At 44.1% G+C, this 17,060-nt stretch overlaps 1 protein-coding gene across 11 annotated transcripts in view; it reads right to left on the bottom strand.

The window, feature by feature from the left end:
* Positions 1–73: 73 nt before the first annotated feature.
* Positions 74–17,060, bottom strand: part of UPF3A (UPF3A regulator of nonsense mediated mRNA decay) — a 33,382-nt gene continuing 16,395 nt past the window's right edge. Inside the window, exons 9-12 of one of the 11 annotated variants that reach the window (XM_064585855.1) lie at positions 16,388–16,545; positions 13,603–13,893; positions 11,379–11,527; positions 74–141 (exon numbers count right to left, since the gene is read on the bottom strand). In XM_064585855.1, the coding sequence (XP_064441925.1) occupies positions 89–141; positions 11,379–11,527; positions 13,603–13,893; positions 16,388–16,545 (651 nt within the window). In that variant the 3' untranslated portion in view covers positions 74–88. Of the gene's footprint in view, positions 142–2,624; positions 2,784–5,961; positions 6,051–6,411; positions 11,528–13,602; positions 13,894–13,931; positions 14,014–14,723; positions 15,486–15,801; positions 16,546–17,060 lie in introns of those variants that run through there. The other 10 variants (XM_064585854.1, XM_064585856.1, XM_064585853.1 and 7 more) reach the window with 10 other exon arrangements.

The raw sequence follows: 17,060 nt of genomic DNA on the forward strand, positions 1-17,060 counted from the left end.
ATTCCTGGATATTAATGGTATTTCTACTCACGCCAGTGTAACTTCTTTCCCCAGATTTCCTGTGTTCGTGTCGCCTGTAACTTCCTGTTTATCCATTTTCCTTTGGAGTTCTTGGTTTTAAGCAACAGAAACCAATCCTAGCTGAGTTAAGCAGAAAAGGGAAATTACTGGAAGGACCTCAAGTAGCCCAGAGAATGACCGAGATGAGACTCAGAACCAATGGACAGGGAGGGACGCAGGAAGCCACCCTGGGGCCCTGGGGAAGCACCGCTGCCCTCACCACCACACCACCTCGTGCTGCTGCCTTGGGTGGCCCCAGATTGTGCTTCACCTCTGCACCATTCCTGAACCAGGGTCATGGGCTTGAGCTCTGCCTTCCTGTGGCCAGGGGCAAGGGTCCCAAAATTCATTCCTTCCAAATACATCAGTGTACTTGGGGAGAAGAGGATTAAAAAAAACAGCCACCCATATTTCCTGTCCACACCTTATTTTGGTCCTGAGGCCAATGAACTATCATAATTGTCTCTTTGTCCACTTATGTGGATTTCCCTGGCAAACAGAGAGCTCAGAATCAGCAAAACTCTTGTGCTTCGTAACCAGAGCATGCAGCATCTGTCCCCGGCATGACATACACACCCAGAAAAGTGTATCTTCATTGAAGGAAATGAAGTAGGGGTGTAGGGTGTAGGGCTGCCCTGGGCAGGTGAGGGTGTTTGTGGTGTGGGAGAAGATGCAGCCCTGTCCCTTATTCCTAGAGGGTAGAACCTGTAATTCACCTCTTAGAAGCAGCACAAGAGGGTTACTGAAATGTGTATTAAATGGAAATGCTTAGGTTCCAAGAAGACTTGGAGGACTTCATATTTTTCTAAATATTTGTGGTTCTTTTAAAGATTTTTATTTATTTGAGAGCAAGCGAGCGCACGTACACAAGCATGAGTGGAAGGAGAGGCAGAGGGAGAAGGCTCAGCAGACTGCGCTGAGAACAGAGCCCAACTCGGGGCTCAATCCCCAGGACCCTGAGATCATGACCTGAACTGAAATCAGGAGTCAGACACTTAACTGACTGAACGACCCAGGCACCCCTAAATATTTAATTAGCAAAGTTTCAAGAGGAACCACAGCTTTACCACATTACAACCTATCAGTTGGTTCTACATCATAACCTCAAGCCTTTGGGTTGTTTCTTTGCAGCCATTTGTAAAAGGAGGCCAGGGCTGTGCACTGGCGTGGCCTCTGGTTCTTATAGGAAACACAGTGGGGTGAAGAGGGTCTCTCGAGGCCTCAGAACCACCTGGAAGATGAGAGCTGGGCCCTAAATTACCACAAGTTCTTAGGCAGCGCTTGGGAATGTGCATTTCTAACAAGCCCCCCAGGAGCTGCTGGGGGTGGGGTTTCACACTTATGGTTGGGCAAGCAGTGGGTTTCCTCGGGGTGAAAGCTTTCCCACACAGTCACACAAAACCAAACCTGTCCATCAGGATCAGATTTGACAGCAAGTAATAGACACAGTCACTCAAACGGCTTCAACAACAAGGAACACCCCTTCACCGAATAGGAGTCCGCAGGGGGTGGGCTACAAGGGTGAGCCGGTCCCGCGGTTCTACCACTGCACTCAGGAGCCTGGGGTTTGACTCCCTTGGGCCTCCGTGGCCACACACAGGACAGAGTGGGTCTGCCCTGTCGCCTCTCTGCACTGACCAGGGACAGCCAACCCCACAGGCCCGAGGCAGACTGGCTGTGTCTGGGGCGGCACTGATCAAACGGGGGCAGGCTGCCAGGGATTCTGTTCACAAGAAAGCAGGTGATATTCAGGGATCACAGGGCTCCTTGGCAGTGGAAACAGAATATATATCAAGCGTCTGTTACTTTAGGTGACAGTTTTTGCCTGGAATACTGAATCTCTCCATGTTATGTTTATGACAAGATGACTGTGAAAACAGGTTAGTCCTGGATTACGGATAGCCTAATGGAGGAGACTTAAATTTTTTAAAAAGTTGTTCCTTTGAGGATCTGGCAAAAGCTTAACAGAGACTACAGACCAGTCCACAGAAGAAAAAACTGTATGACCTGCTTATAGCTAGCATGGTGAGACTAAGCTAGGGAGCCCGTGGATGGCCACTCAACGTGGATTTCAGGTGAAGAGTTCCTGATGGATCTAGGGGATCCGGTTCTGCCATTTATGACCTGGAAGACTTGAGAAAGACCCTGCCTTTTTGGGGTTTCTGCTCCTTGTGTGTTTAAGGAAGGGTGTGAGCCCTGGGAAGTCAGGGGCAGTCTACTTTGCTCACTGCTGTAGGCTGGACGCCTACAAAAGTGCCACCTTCCCACACAGGCGTTCAGTGCAGATGTGATGAATGAATGAATACACGTCCCAGAGTGATAAAACTGCCTCTTCAAAGAGCTGCTGTCAGACTAAACGTGAAGAATGTCGTAACGGTGACAGTCTATCAATTCAATGAAGCAAAGTTGGAATTCCTTAATGTGACCATCTCTTCAATGGGAATATGGCTTTATTCCCTTTGTGAAGAAGCCCAGGAACTTTTAAAATCAAGTGACTTCTTTTGAGAGTGAGTGGGATCGAGTTGGCCTGTCATAACCTGGTCTGTCTGTCTCTCTCACTGATATTTAGGTCAGATGTGGAAAGTGTTTGGGAAAGAAGTATTGGATTATTCTTTGAATTTCTGTCAGGGAAAATTTGATTTGTTAGTTGGCATGCCTGACAACATAGTCCTACAGATCTTCTCTTTTCTTGATTTGGATGATACTGGACAGCTGTTGAAAACCTGCAAAAAAAATCCCAAAAGGTAAGGCCTTAAAAAATACATAGGTGTATTTTTTACTGATAAATATTACACAGAATTTCAAAGAAAAAGGGCATGATTTAGAAAACTTTAACTTCATATGATGACGAACACTGGATCTGGGCAATGATAAAATATGTTTTACTTACAGCCTAAGAAACTGGTTAAGTTACTGCTCAAGAGGAAAAAGTAGCACAACAGAGAAAATGATAAAGTGGTTATTTGTAAAACAGAAGGTCAGCAAGTGTCATAGGCAAACCTATTCTAGCAAAAGGAATAGATCATGCTGCATGTCAAGGTTAATGGTGTTAACACACATATTGAAAAAAATGTTAAAAAACAATACTAATATAGTTTCTACTTGAACTAAAAACAGAAAAAGAAATTGCATGGAAATCCCTAAATGGTGGTTTCACCAGTGTCCTTCAATGAGAAACTTGGCAATTTAACAAAGACCCCGAGGGAAAGAATTAGTTTTCAAATTCCTCATTTTACATATATTATTTCAGGTATTTGTATATATTTGGTAATAAGTTTTGAATTCATTTGGAATGAGAAGCAATGAAAATCTATTTTTGTACATAATCATTATTTAAAAATTAGAAAACAACTAAAAATCATCTTAATCCTACCTGCAATTACTATTAAATTGTGGTATATTTCCTGTATTTTTCCTAAAAGTTTGAGTATTTTTGTATTTGTACTTCTTAACCTCCTTCACCCATTTTGCCCAGCCCCCCAGCCCCCTCTCCCCTCTGGCGACCACTGGTTTGTTCTCTGTACTTAGGAGTCTGTTTCTGTTTGTTTTGTTTTTTTAGACTGTACATATAAGTGAAATCATTTGCTTTTTCTCTGACTTATTTCACTTAGCATAATACCCTCGAGGTCCATCCATGCTGTTGCAAATGGCAAGATCTCATTCCATTTTGGTGCCTGAGTAATATTCCATCATGTGCGTGTGTGTGTGTGTGTGTGTGCGCCTGTGTATCACATCTTTTTTTTTTTTTTTAAGATTTTATTTATTTGGCAGATAGAGACACAGCGAGAGAGGGAACACAAGCAGGGGGAGTGGGAGAGGGAGAAGCAGGCTTCCCACCAAGCAGGGAGCCCGATGTGGTGCTCGATCCCAGGACCCTGGGATCATGACCTGAGCCGAAGGCAGACACTTAATGACTGAGCCACCCAGGCGCCCCTACATCACATCTTTATCCATTCATGGATGGACACTTGAGCTGCTTCCATATCCTGGCTATTGTAAATAATGCTACAATAAACACAGGGGTACATGTATCTTTTCAAATTAGTGTTTTCGTCTTCTTTGGTAAAATAACCAGCAGTGGAATTACTGAATCATATGGCATTTCCATTTTTTATTTTTTCAGGGACTTCTGTACCATATTCCATAGTGGCTGCACCAATTTACACTCCCACCAATGGTACACGAGGGTCCCCTCTTCTCCACATCCTCTCCAACACTTGTTATCTCGTCTTTTTGATTCTAGCCATTCTGAATAGGATGAGGTGATCTCTCATTGAGGTCTTAATTTGCATCTCCCTGATGATTGGTGAGGTTGTGCATCTTTTCATGTATTTTTTTTTTTTTTTAAGATTTTATTTATTTGACAGAGACACATCGAGAGAGGGAACACAAGCAGGGGGAGTGGGAGAGGGAGAAGCAGACTCCCCGCGGAGCAGGGAGCCCGATGCGCAGCTCAACCCCAGGACCCCGGGATCACGACCCGAGCCAAAGGCAGATGCTTAACGACTGAGCCACCCAGGCGCCCCTTCATGTATTTTCTTTTAAAGATTTTATTTGTCAGAGAGAGAGCACCAGCAGGGGGAGCAGCAGAGGCAGAGGGAGAAACGCTCCCCGCTAAGCAGGGACCACAACGTGGGGCTCGATCCCAGGACCCTGGGATCACGACCCAAGCCAAAGGCAGACGCTTAACCAACTGAGCCACCCAGGTGTCCCCTTTTCAAGTATCTTTTGACCATCTGTATCTTTGGGAAAATGTCTCCTCAGGTCTTCTGACCAATTATTAATGAAATTGTTTGGTTTTTTTCAGAACTGTTTATATAATTCTTTATGTATTTTGGATATTAACCCCTCATCAGATATGTCATTTGCCAAGTATCTTCTCCTGTTCTGTAGGTTGCCTTTTTGTTTTGTTGGTGGTTTCCTTTGCTGTGCAGAAGCTTTTCATTTTGGTGTAATCCCAAGAGTTTATTTTTGCTTCTGTTTCCCTTGCCTGAGGAGACGCATCCACAAATACGTTGCTAAAGCTGATTTCTACGAGATTACTGCCTATGTTTTAGAGGAGTTTTATGGTTTCAGGTCTCACAGTTAGGTCTTTAATCCATTTGGAGTTTATTTCTGTGTGTGGTGTAAGAAAGTGGTCCGGTTTCATTTTTCTGCCTGCAGCTGTCCAGAACCCAGCACCATTCATTGGGGAGATCATCTTTTCCCCACTGAGTATTCTTGCTTCCTTTGTGGTAGATTAACCGACCCTATACTTCCACATTGGTACACATCTTTTCAGACATTTTCCAGCACATACAAACATCCAATGTGTTTAAACTACTATAGCACATCATGCACTTCTAACTTTGTGACACATTGTGGACATTTCAGCGTCATTATTCTGCCAGCCAGCCATCTCCCATTTCTCCTCTTACGGCAGGGCGTAGGTAGGGACAGCTGGTGTGCTTACCGTCTGTAGGATGTAGTGTTAGGAGTTCAAATGCTGGCTGTGAGGATATTTCCATTTTATGTTTTGATGTGGCAATTTTGCCTGAGGAATTTCTTTATAACACAGGAATGACCAAATCTTGTTGGGATGATCCAGGAGAGGGGAGCCACCACTAGGTTCCTTCTCAATCCTCGGGTTTCCTGGGACAGGCCTGTCTCAGTCAGCTCCACCACCATTAACAAAATACCACAGATGGGCAGCTTCAGACACAGATACTTATTTCTCACAGTTCTAGAAGTTGGAAGTCCAAGATCAAGGTGCCAGGACTCCCTGGCTTGCAGACGGGCACCTTCTGGTATCTCCTCTTACAAGAACACTAATCCTATCAGAACGGAGCCCCATCCTTATGACCCCATTTAACATTGATTACTTCTTCGTTCCAGATACAGCCACACGGGTGGGGGTGCGGGGGTAGGGTTAGGGCTTCAACATGTGAACTCTGTGGGGACAAAGTTCAGTTCATAGAAGGCTTGAGTCTGAATATCATGGTTTCTACCATCTGTGAAGACATCCAAGAAATGCCAACAGTTTGGTACCCAAACATCTCCTACATTGCCCCTCACAGTCTGGTACCCAAACATCTCCTACATTGCCCCTCACAGTCTGGTACCCAAACATCTCCTACATTGCCCCTCACACCCCAGAGTGTCAAATCAGTTGCTCTACTTTTTGGTTCAGAAAAGTATGGTCCCAGTGATGTAGGAAATGGCTACTTTATGCGAGTGTAACCGGGTAATTACATGTAGGCACAAAGCTCTCAGTTTGGCACCTTGACATGACAGTAATTTCTACCATGACAATAATTTAAATTGTTCTACTAAAAATGCTATTATTGTTGAAAAATGCCATTTCTCTATGGGACAGACATCTTTTATTGCTTTGTGATACAAAGTTATTAATGTAATTATCTTTTCCTTTAGATGTGTAACAATGAAGAATTTTGGGAGAAATTTAAAACATTACACGATAAACATGCTTTTGATACAAAGATGAGGAGGAGCACTTACAAGAAGCTATTAGCTTTCCACCAAAATGCAGCCCCAACAGAAGCTCACACAGAGAAGACAGCATTTTTCTAAACTTCACTGAAGTGACAAAATTTTAAAAATAAAGATTTAAAACTGAATTTTCATATGACAATTACTATCATTAGACCTTGCTATAGCTGGGACTGGGTTGAAGCAATTAACTGGTGGATTTAAGTAGGCTAATTTGCTTAAAAAAATCCTCTTGACTCTGAATACTGTTCTGAAAATAAACTGATTTTCTCTCATTTCTCTTTTGCTATTAACACAGATCAAATAGATCAAATACCTACTTAATTCTCCACTTTAATCTCTGACATGTCCTTAATTTTAAAGATAGGAAGAAGAGAATAGAAAACAAATCTACTTAAAGTGGAGATAATTATCTCTCTTTTCATCAGAGTTTAGAAGACAGATACAAATGAGAATTCCATGACAGAGGCAAACATAAAAGATCATTTCTCATGGTGTGATGTGAAGAAGCTCACGCTCTTCACTATCCAGGTCCTCTACATATGCAGAAGGACTGTGGTCAAAGGGGCCGCCAGGCCACAGCCACACACCCTTCTGTCCTTGTGGAGATCTGGTCAGAGAACCTGTTGCCCCATGAGCTGCCTCACCTTCTCCCAAGGGTCTCACTGTCATTTGACTCATGAAATGGCAGACGATCACTCGGTAAGCACTATAATCAAGCACGTGAAAACTTGTTTCCAAAGATGTAAATGAGATTCTTCAAAGTGCCTATTTCATGTCAGATTTGAGGAATTACTTCAGTCAGCTGGTGTTTATAATTTACTAGCAAGACTGAGATCCATTAGAATACTGATAGTTAATGTTCTGCTTTGCTATGTTCACGTTTAAATATAATTATTAAAATTATTAGATAGCTGAATAAAACCTGACTGGGATCTAAAATGAGAAACAATAGGAAAAAAAAAAAAGGTCGGGGGGCGCCTGGGTGGCTCAGTTAGGGTTAGTTAAGCGTCTGCCTCGGGCTCAGGTCATGATCCCAGGGTCCTGGGATCGAGCCTCACATCCGGCTCCCTGCTTGCGGGAGGCCTGCTTCTCCCTCTCCCACTCCCCCTGCTTGTGTTCCCTCTCTCGCTGTCTCTCTCTGTCAAATAAATAAATAAAATCTTTAACAAAAAAGAAAGTTTTGCAAAGCAAATATAGAAGGCAATCCAACAGGTGGCCAGCCCCACGCCACCCCTCGGTCACACTGGGCACTGCAGTCCCTCCCTGAGATGTGGACTGCAACTCCCAAGGGGTACGTCCATGTGAATAATATTCTTTCCTAACATTTCTACCATTTCTTAGACATGTGATAATCTCAGAAACCTTTTTTTCTGGCTAATTAGTAATAAAAACTTTACAAATATGAAAGCAGCTTGACTTTGCCAGCAACAGGTGCTAGACATCTCTAAACCTGCTTCCTAGTTTTATAAAAGGGAGATCATGTACGTCCTGCCCAACCAATCTTACAAATGAGTCTAAGTCGAAACTGGGAAGTGTATATGGAAGTGTTTTATACCAAGGTAACCCATTATACAATGTATTATTATTTTAAATCAGTAATCTCGAAGTGACTTCTGGAAAGCCCTGGGGGCAGATCTCAGGAACCTTTCAAAGGGTGTAACTACCTTCTACTTAGTTATTTTCTAGCTTTACTGAGGTATACCTGACAAATTTTAACATTGAAAGTGTACAACATACTGACTTATAAAATGTATACATTATGAAAGGATTCACACTGTGTTACAGCATCACCTCACACATTTACTTTTTTGGGGGCTGAGAAAATTCTCTCTTAGCAAATTCCAATTATACGATACAATGTTATCACCTACAGTCACTACCTTATACATAAGATCCTTGACCTTAATCTTTTAACTGAATAACCTGTGACTTTCACTAACCTCTCCCTATTTCCCTCACACCCTAGTCCTAGCGGCCACCATTTTACTCTGTTTCTAGGAGTTTGATTTTTTTTCCCACACTGTACATATACAGTATTCGTCTTTTTTTGTCTGGCTTACTTCACTTAGCACAATGTCCTCCAAGTTCATCCACGTTGTTGAAAATGGCAGGGTTTCCTTTCATGAGGCTGCATAAACACCCTCCACCGTGGACACTAAGGTTGTTTCCATACCGTGGCCACTGTGAATAATGCTGGGACGAACATGTGAACAGACGATTCCGCTCCCTTTGGACCTATGCCCACAGCGGCACTGCTGGGTCATACGGTAGCTCTACTTTCAATTTCTTGAGGAACTGCCACACTGGCCTTCCATAGTGGCTCTACCGCTTGGCATGCCCACCCACGATGCACAAGGGTTCTCCTCCTTCACATCCTTGCCAAGACTTGCTCTCGTCTTTCTGATTTCAACCACTCTGACAGGTGTGAGGTGGTATCTCCTTGGGGTTTTGATTTGTATTTCTCTGATAGCAGCGGTGTTGAGCACCTTTTCATGTACCTGTTAGCCATCTGTGATGTCCACTGTGGAAAAATGTCTATTCGGGTCTTTTGCCCCCTTTTTTTATTGGGTAATTTGGGTTTTTTTGCTGTTGGGTTGTATGAGTTCCTCACATATTTTGGATATTAACCCCTTATTAGGTATGCTGTGTGAAGATATTTTTTTCTTTCCATACGCTGCCTTTTCATTTTTCAAATGGGTTCCCTTCGTGTGAAACTTTTTAGTCCAATGTAGTTTCATTTGTTTATTTTTACTTTTATTGCCTTTCCTTTTCATGTCATATACAAAAAATTATCACCAAGACTGGTGACAAGGATCGAATCCTCTGTTTCCTTCTAGGAATTTTATGGTTTCAGGTATTATGTTCGAGTCTTCAGTCATCTCAGTCAAAGCCCAAATGAGCAGTGAGAACACAGTGAGATCCAGTCTGATCTAAGTAGGAGTCAGCAAACTACGGTCCACAGGCCAAATATGGCCTGCTGCATGTTTTTATAAATAAAATTTGATTGGAACACAGCCCTGCCCATTCATTATGTATTGCCTAATGGCACAGTTCACAAGTTGTAACAGAGACCAGAGAGTCTGCAAAGTCTAAAATAGTTACTACCTACCCCTTTTCCATCAGGTCTGGCTGTGCTGGGTCACATGGACCTCGCTAAATCACAGCAAGTCCTTCTCACCCCTCCCCTGCCAAATTCTTGGAGTTCCAGAGTCAAGAGCAAGAGCACAGCAATGCCATGGGCGGACTATATGTCCAACAGTCAAACATCTTTAATGATAAATGAGTAATTCTCAGGTTTGTTTTTTCTTTTTTAAAGATTTTATTTATTTATTTGAGAGAGAGAGAGATAGGTTCTTTTCTTTGTTGGGAGTTCCTCCTCCTAGTCATTCTGTTGAGGGGTGGTTGAGGGAATACAAGTACAGAGTCCTAAATATCAACCACAATCCAAGCAAGATGCACCCTCGAAACCGTGCTCGTGGAGATCCAGATATATATATTCCTACATCTCAGGCTGATTTCGTGGCTGTTCAGAATGGTCTGGTAGATATCCAGCTAAAATTCAGCGGACTGGTTGAATCAGAGTCCCCTACTCTTCTGCCATCTTGCCCCCTCCCGAGAGAGACAGAGATAGGGAGAGAGAGCACAGGCAGGGTGGGAGGACAGAGAGCCTCCCCGCTGACCAGGGAGCCCGATGTGGGGCTCAATACCAGGACCCCAAGATCATGATCTGAGCAGACAGGACACTTAACTGAATGAGCCACCCAGGTGCCCCAAATTCACAGTTTTTTTGATAAACATTTCATATTTAGTAAGGAATAATCAATAAAATACTCAGGTAATTAAAGCTACATTTTGAAAAGCAATATTTTATTATGTAAAATTTGATATAGGAAAAGTACCGTAACCTGGACTTCAAATCCACAGCAACTAAAATTATTTAATATGTGGTCCAAAGCATAGTGCCAAAAATACATTAATGTTTAACAATTTCACTAACATTAAAAAATACTGTGAATGCATAATTACAGAATGCTCCATTAAGTCCTTGAAAAATAAAACCGCCTCAGAATGCAAAAAGGAAAACCCCCGATGCTGTACCTGTTATCCCTGTCCCCAAATGATGCCCTTATGTTATCTCTGCAGCCCTTACATAACAGTGGTTATACACCATGAGCAGCGCATCCATCAAAAGACTGGGAAAAAAGTCAGTGGCCAACTGCTGAAGGGGCAATACTTAAAGCTGTAGAACTTCCCACAGTGGTAAGTCTCCCGTCCTAGCAGCTGCAGCACAGAGACGTCAGAATGCTCACGAGAGCACAGGTGTCTGGATCACCAGCTTATAATGGTGTGAGAGCTGCTCCCTTCCCTCTTTTAAACTACAGCTCATACACGCGCGTGATCCGAATCCCGAAAGATCACTTACTCACACATGTGTAGGACTCAAAGTACAGGTTATTCCTACAACATGTCTCAAAGTGCTTCAGAGTCCACACTGGTATAATACTAATTTTCTTCCCTGTTTTAATCATATGTTTCTACTTTTCAAAGAGGTTACTTGTTCTGTTTTGGCTAAACAGTATATACTAGTTCATACTAAAAACAGTAAAATCTATGACAACTTTTCAATTTTTTAACAGGCTGCTTCTTAAGAATGGTTTCTAGATGTTTCTATGACACACGTATATTTCTAGTTTCTGATTTCTTTAAAAGGAGTAAATGCACCTTGCAGGTTATACTCTAGGCTAATTGATACATTTCTGGAACACCCTCTCTAACCCACAAAATGCTGAATGGGAGCTTTCCATCAAACGTGCACGCTGACTCACCCTGCCTCTGCACTCTGCTGGGAACCGGACCGTCCTGAATCTTCAGCCTCACCCCTGCTTCCATCACGGCCCTCCACAGAGATCCCCCCGGCAGTTTCTCGAGCTCGGATGCGAGCTCCTGGCTGGTACAGCTGCAAGACCGGCTGATCCTGCCGGGACAGAGGGGTGGGTTACCCTTCCAAAGGCTGGCAATACAGGAGGGAGCAAAAGTCTCTACTTCCAGAGTCTGATGATCCTCATTATCTAAAGCAAATTAGTCTTACAGCTAAAAATCTGCCCTTTTCAGCACTATCACAGAAACCAGGCATTTTGAGGCCAAAAAAAAAAGCCATGAAAAGGAAGACAGTTAACATTTAAAATAACTTGAAAGAAGGTAAAATTAGTATCTGGGAAAATGTTACGCTCAAACCCAGAACACCCCCAGAGCCAGCAGAACCAGGGCATTCCCCTCCCAGGTGGAGAGATGAAGACTTATACACACATCTCAGCCCCTCCAACTCACCAGGTAGGGTAAACATGCAGCCTAAGACAAAGCAAGGCATAGCCCCTCAGAGGTGGCTTTTCAGGGTCATGAACCAAATAGCTAATAAGATGTGTAATGAGCACTTTCCATGTGGGTTATTCCTGACCTGTCCCCTTCATCTGATTAAACTCTCAGAGGTGGAAGAACGCAACAATGCTTGAATAAAGTGTGTAAACTACTACTGAACTGCTTAAGGACACTAGGATGGTGAGGCCAGTGAAGGACCAAGGGATTCTGAAGGTTAAGGACCAGGAGCAACAGTGGGAAGCCAGCCAGCTCTGCCCTGAAGGAGAGGGGGACCAACCAACCCCTGGCTCAGGGGAGCCTCCTGCACCTGCACCCCTTCCTTGGCCACCTGGGGGCCCTGGCACATCCCGCATGGTATGTTTCTGCAGGACTCACCAACTCACCTTTACCCACTCCCAGGCCCCACAGTCACCACCAGGGCATTTATTGGCATGCCCTCTTCCTTAGCGGAAGCCTGGCCAGTGAAGAGAGTGGGAAAGGGCTGGGCAGGCACTGTGGGTCTGAATCCCTGTGCACACAGGGGTGCAGGGCTCCCATGCCACTTCCTGCCTGAGGCCAACACTCACGGTCCTGCTTTTCACCAGGGCAACACTGGTGTGTACAGACGGTGTAAGGACACTGTAACCAGCCAGGCCTCATACAAAAGGTGCCGTTACGCACAAGGCACCTTACTACCCCCAGAGCGTCACAGTTAATTGAGAGGAGTCCCAACACCTAAAGCTGTGTAAATACACATCACTCACTGTCGCTACATCAAAAGGCAGCTGAAACACAAGTGTTCATGAAACAACCCCCACCAAGAAAACCCATGGCTGTGCCTGCTGTACCTGAGGTTAAGGTAACTATAGAAACCTCTGAATAACACAGATGTGGTTAGTCAAGGCTACAGATAAGAAGGCTTCCCTCTTGCCGGTAGCTCTGCCTTGCCTTTACTGGAAACATTTTAAAAATTCACATCACTGATACCAGCAACACCTTGGGTGGATCTGAAGGGAATTCTGCTGAGTGAGAAAGCCAATCTCGGGTCACACACTGTGTGCTTCCACTTCTAAAGCACCCCTGAAATGACAAAATCAAGCAGACAGAGGACAGTGTGTCTGCTGAGGTCAGGGATGGGGTGGCAGGACGGTGTGGACTGCAGCCCGGGGAGCCTTGGTCCCCTCGGTCATCGGGTGGCCGGGCGGTGGGGGGCTGGCTGGCACCATGGGGCCGGGGCCTGGCCCTGGAAGGGACAGGACCCCATTAATACTGCTTCTCCGCAACACAGTGATCTGAATAAAAATTAACATCAAACTCTTGGGGAAAAAAAAAAAAGCCATTTTTTTTTTTTGGTCTAAATGGGCAATTCCAACCCTGTGTCGACTGTGCAGATCTGACAGGTTATTTATGAGCCATTTGACTATCTCCTAATAATCAGTATGTTACTGGTAATGTAAGAGAAAGCTCCACAGAGTATCATGAAATGCAAGCTCTCGGGCGGTGCCTCCCTAAGAGTGCAGGACCAGTGGGGGTGGACTTCCCACTGTCAGAGTGTGTGATCCGAAATATCAAGACACCCAATGTAGATTTCTCTGTTTTGGCTAAACAAAGTAACTTCTGTTTGGCAAAGCAGGTATAAGCCTGCAGAGGTGTAGTTTATACTTTCAGGGTTGATGAATGAATGAATAGAAGAACCTTGTTTCCTGGGCGCTCCGCTTTGGGTGCTGGGCCACCTTCACTCCTGTGCTCCCAGGCCACTCTGCTGCCTCCACAGGGATGCCACTGTCCTGGCTCCCCTTCTTCCCTCTGTCTGAGGGGACTCCTTTCCCCCATTTCAGCTCTTCTTTTCTCCTTGAAAACTTGTCACACTCACAATGAGCTCTGTGCTTTCTGCTGTCATCCATGTGGCATCTTTGTGTTTCAGGCTCTTTTTCTCGAAATCTTCTCTCCATCTCCCTTTTCTCTTTATCAATGTCATTCTGCGACCTGTGATTCAGTACAAATTCTCAGTAACCTTAGGTATACTGCTTGTCGAGTACCTATCTTCCCATCCAGACTGCAAGTTCCAGAAGATGCAGGGAATACCTAAGTCTGCTCATCAGCGCACTGCAGGCATGCACGTAATGGGCACAGCACAGGCATTCAAGAAAAAATTGTTGAAAGATGAATCGACAACAGTAACGACAGTATCTAATGTTAAACCTGAATGACATACATAATAAGCATATATACTTAGTTTTCTAATTCTCAGTAACCCCCCAAAGCAAATATAACTCCCCCCTTTACAGATAAAGTACAGGAGACCAAAGTGCTCATGTGACTTTCCTAGTGGCCCAGGTCCATGTCCATCATGACACAGAGCTGATACTGATGGCTTAGTTTCTGCTTCAAGTGTAGCTAAAATTAATTGAAATTTTTATTGTATAATTTTTATTTGTATAATGTTCCTACATGTATTAAACTGATAAATGCGTAATAAATAAATACGTGGCTGCTTAGCTCCTTTGGTTCTTAAAAGTCTTTTCCTTCACAACCCACATGTAAAAGTCCTCACATGCTGTCTGTGGTTTCCCCACAAAACAGAAGCAGCAGGATTGGTGGGGAGAAAAAGATCTATAAGCAAAGTGTGAATTCATGCCAGAAACATGACAAAAGGCACTGTCGTATCATAAGCAATAATACAAATACCTCTAACAGAAACCACAGTGCTAACAGATCACAGATTTCATAATCATGCATAAATTAATTTTATAAACAAACCAATAAACCAGAACCCCAAAAAAGAGGGAAACTTTTTTTTTTTTTTAAGATTTTATTTATTTATTTGAGAGAGATAGAATGAGATAGAGAGAGCATGAGCGGGAGGAGGGTCAGAGGGAGAAGCAGACTCCCCGCCGAGCAGGGAGCCCGATGTGGGACTCGATCCTGGGACTCCAGGATCATGACCTGAGCGGAAGGCAGTCGCTTAACCAACTGAGCCACCCAGGTGTCCCTTTTTTTTTTTTTTTTAAATCACAACTCTGTGTGGAAGAAAGACAGTAAGAAGTCATTCAGATTGCTGTTTCTGGGCAAACGGCAGCCTAATCCCATGACCCTGCCATCTTGCCTGCAAACGTAAATTCACTTCCAGACACCTCAGAAGCAGAGCAGCCCCGGGCTCCAGGAAGCTCCAGGGGTGTCCTGATGCAGTGCATGGGCAGGAGCCCTGGGCCAGGGGAACAAGAAGCCTAGATACTCCCCACCGACTGTGTGGAGATGACCAAACCTTGACGAAGCTCAGGGGCAGGAGGGAGGGGCTCCCACCTGACAAGGTTCTGGCGGGTCTCTCTGGCCCCTGTGCAGAGAGACCTTGTCTGTTCCATTCCCACAGAAGCCCTGCTTGAGCTCCTTTCATAAGCAGCATGTCACAAGCAGGCAGAGAAGTACATGCTCAAGGACCCCTAGCCTGAAACAGGCAGGGCTAGTGGAACACCAGGATCCGCAGCTGCTGGTCAAATTCCACGGAAGGGCCACAGGGATAACGCCAACAAAGGAAGCCTAGCACTTGGACACGAGACTGCGAAGGAGATCCTGAAGACCTAAAGGGCGATAACAGGAATCCAAAGGAAGAGGCCAGGACAAGCATAGCTAAGGAACCAGCAGAAGCACATGTCCCTGGTTGGAAGACAGACTTGAGGATTCAGATGAAAGGAGCTAAGTTCCTAGCATGACCAAGGAGAAAATAAAGATTTGGGCAAGCATATCGTGGTAAAATCCCTGATTTCCACCAGCAGTATGAAATACAAGCACTAACTAGTACTGACAGATCCTTCTGTGCCGGAGTCTAGCTCCAGCTGGGGTGGGTCTCTCGTAGGAAAGGACGGCGTCAGCGAATGAGGAGACACAGACACAGGATCAGGCTGCAAGCATCTCCTCCTGACAGCCTCGGAGGAACTTTATTTATATGTTAGGATATTTTTGTTTTTCCAAATCTTAGATCATTTTCTGGATTACAGCCATAGCCTTCTTTCATTTTTCCTTTGTAATGATTAACATGACCTTTATTGATTTCTGCTTATTGGCTTTCGCTAAAACTAAAAAACAGTACGCAAAGAGAAAGGTGCTAGACAGAGCGTGACCGTTTTGTTATTTTGTTCTATAGAAACTAATTCTTCATGGAATTAATTTCATTATGATTGCTTAGATAGGCATAACTAAGGTGAGTAGTCACTTTATCATGAAACCCCAGAAATATTCCCACAATTATAAAGACTGCCATAAATAAAATGAAAAAGAATAGCAGGAGCCAGCCCAGAAATATTCCCACAATTATACAGATTGCCATAAACAAAATGAAAGAGAATAGCAGGAGCCAGCTGTGGAGTCTCCTGTTTTCAGGATCGTCCCCCATACTTGGACTTTGTCAAACAGCATGAGTAGCTTGGCTCGCGCCACTTCTGTGATCCTTCATGTGGTCAAAGCAACAAAAGCGTGGGCTTACTTTTCCCTGGGCTCCTCTAGCAAGCCCTCCAAGGGCGTGGGCTTCAGGACAGCACAGCTAGCACAGGGCTCCCGTTTTCCATCTCCAAGATCCATTTCCTCTCCTCTTTCTTTTGGCTTCTCAGTTGGTTCCTCCCCCTTTTCTGGTTTCTTAAGAAGCTAAGAAATTATAATATCAGTAAAATATCACTTTTGGAGGATTTTATAAATGAAGTTGTTTAATAATAAATTAAAAATATAAAACAACATTGAGCACAAATGTTTGGATAGCAAAAAATGTAAGGAAAGGTGTAGCAACCAGGTTTTTGGTTAAATACCAAGGGGAACATTCAGTCCATGAAAGACGATAGTTATGAACGACTTAGAACAGTTGATGTGATGAGATTTTTTTTTTTTTTCCAGAGAGAGACAAAGTGAGAGAAGGAACACAAGCAGGGGTAGTGGGAGAGGGAGAAGCAGGCTCCCCACTGAGCAGAGAGCCGGATGCGGGCCTCGATCCCAGGACCCTGGGATCATGACCTGAGCTGAAGGCAGACACCTAACAACTGAGCCACCTAGGCGCCCGATGAAATGTTCTTATTGACGAATAAATGACCTGGTCTCTATATGTTTACACACAGAGAAAATCATCTAAAAGACTGGCGACACTGTTAATAGTGATGATTTTCAGGTGG

This window comes from Mirounga angustirostris, unplaced genomic scaffold, assembly GCF_029215605.1.
Source record: "Mirounga angustirostris isolate CCGP_5_RB_7025 unplaced genomic scaffold, mMirAng1.0.hap1 SCAF_3, whole genome shotgun sequence".
Taxonomy (NCBI): Eukaryota; Metazoa; Chordata; class Mammalia; order Carnivora; family Phocidae; genus Mirounga; species Mirounga angustirostris.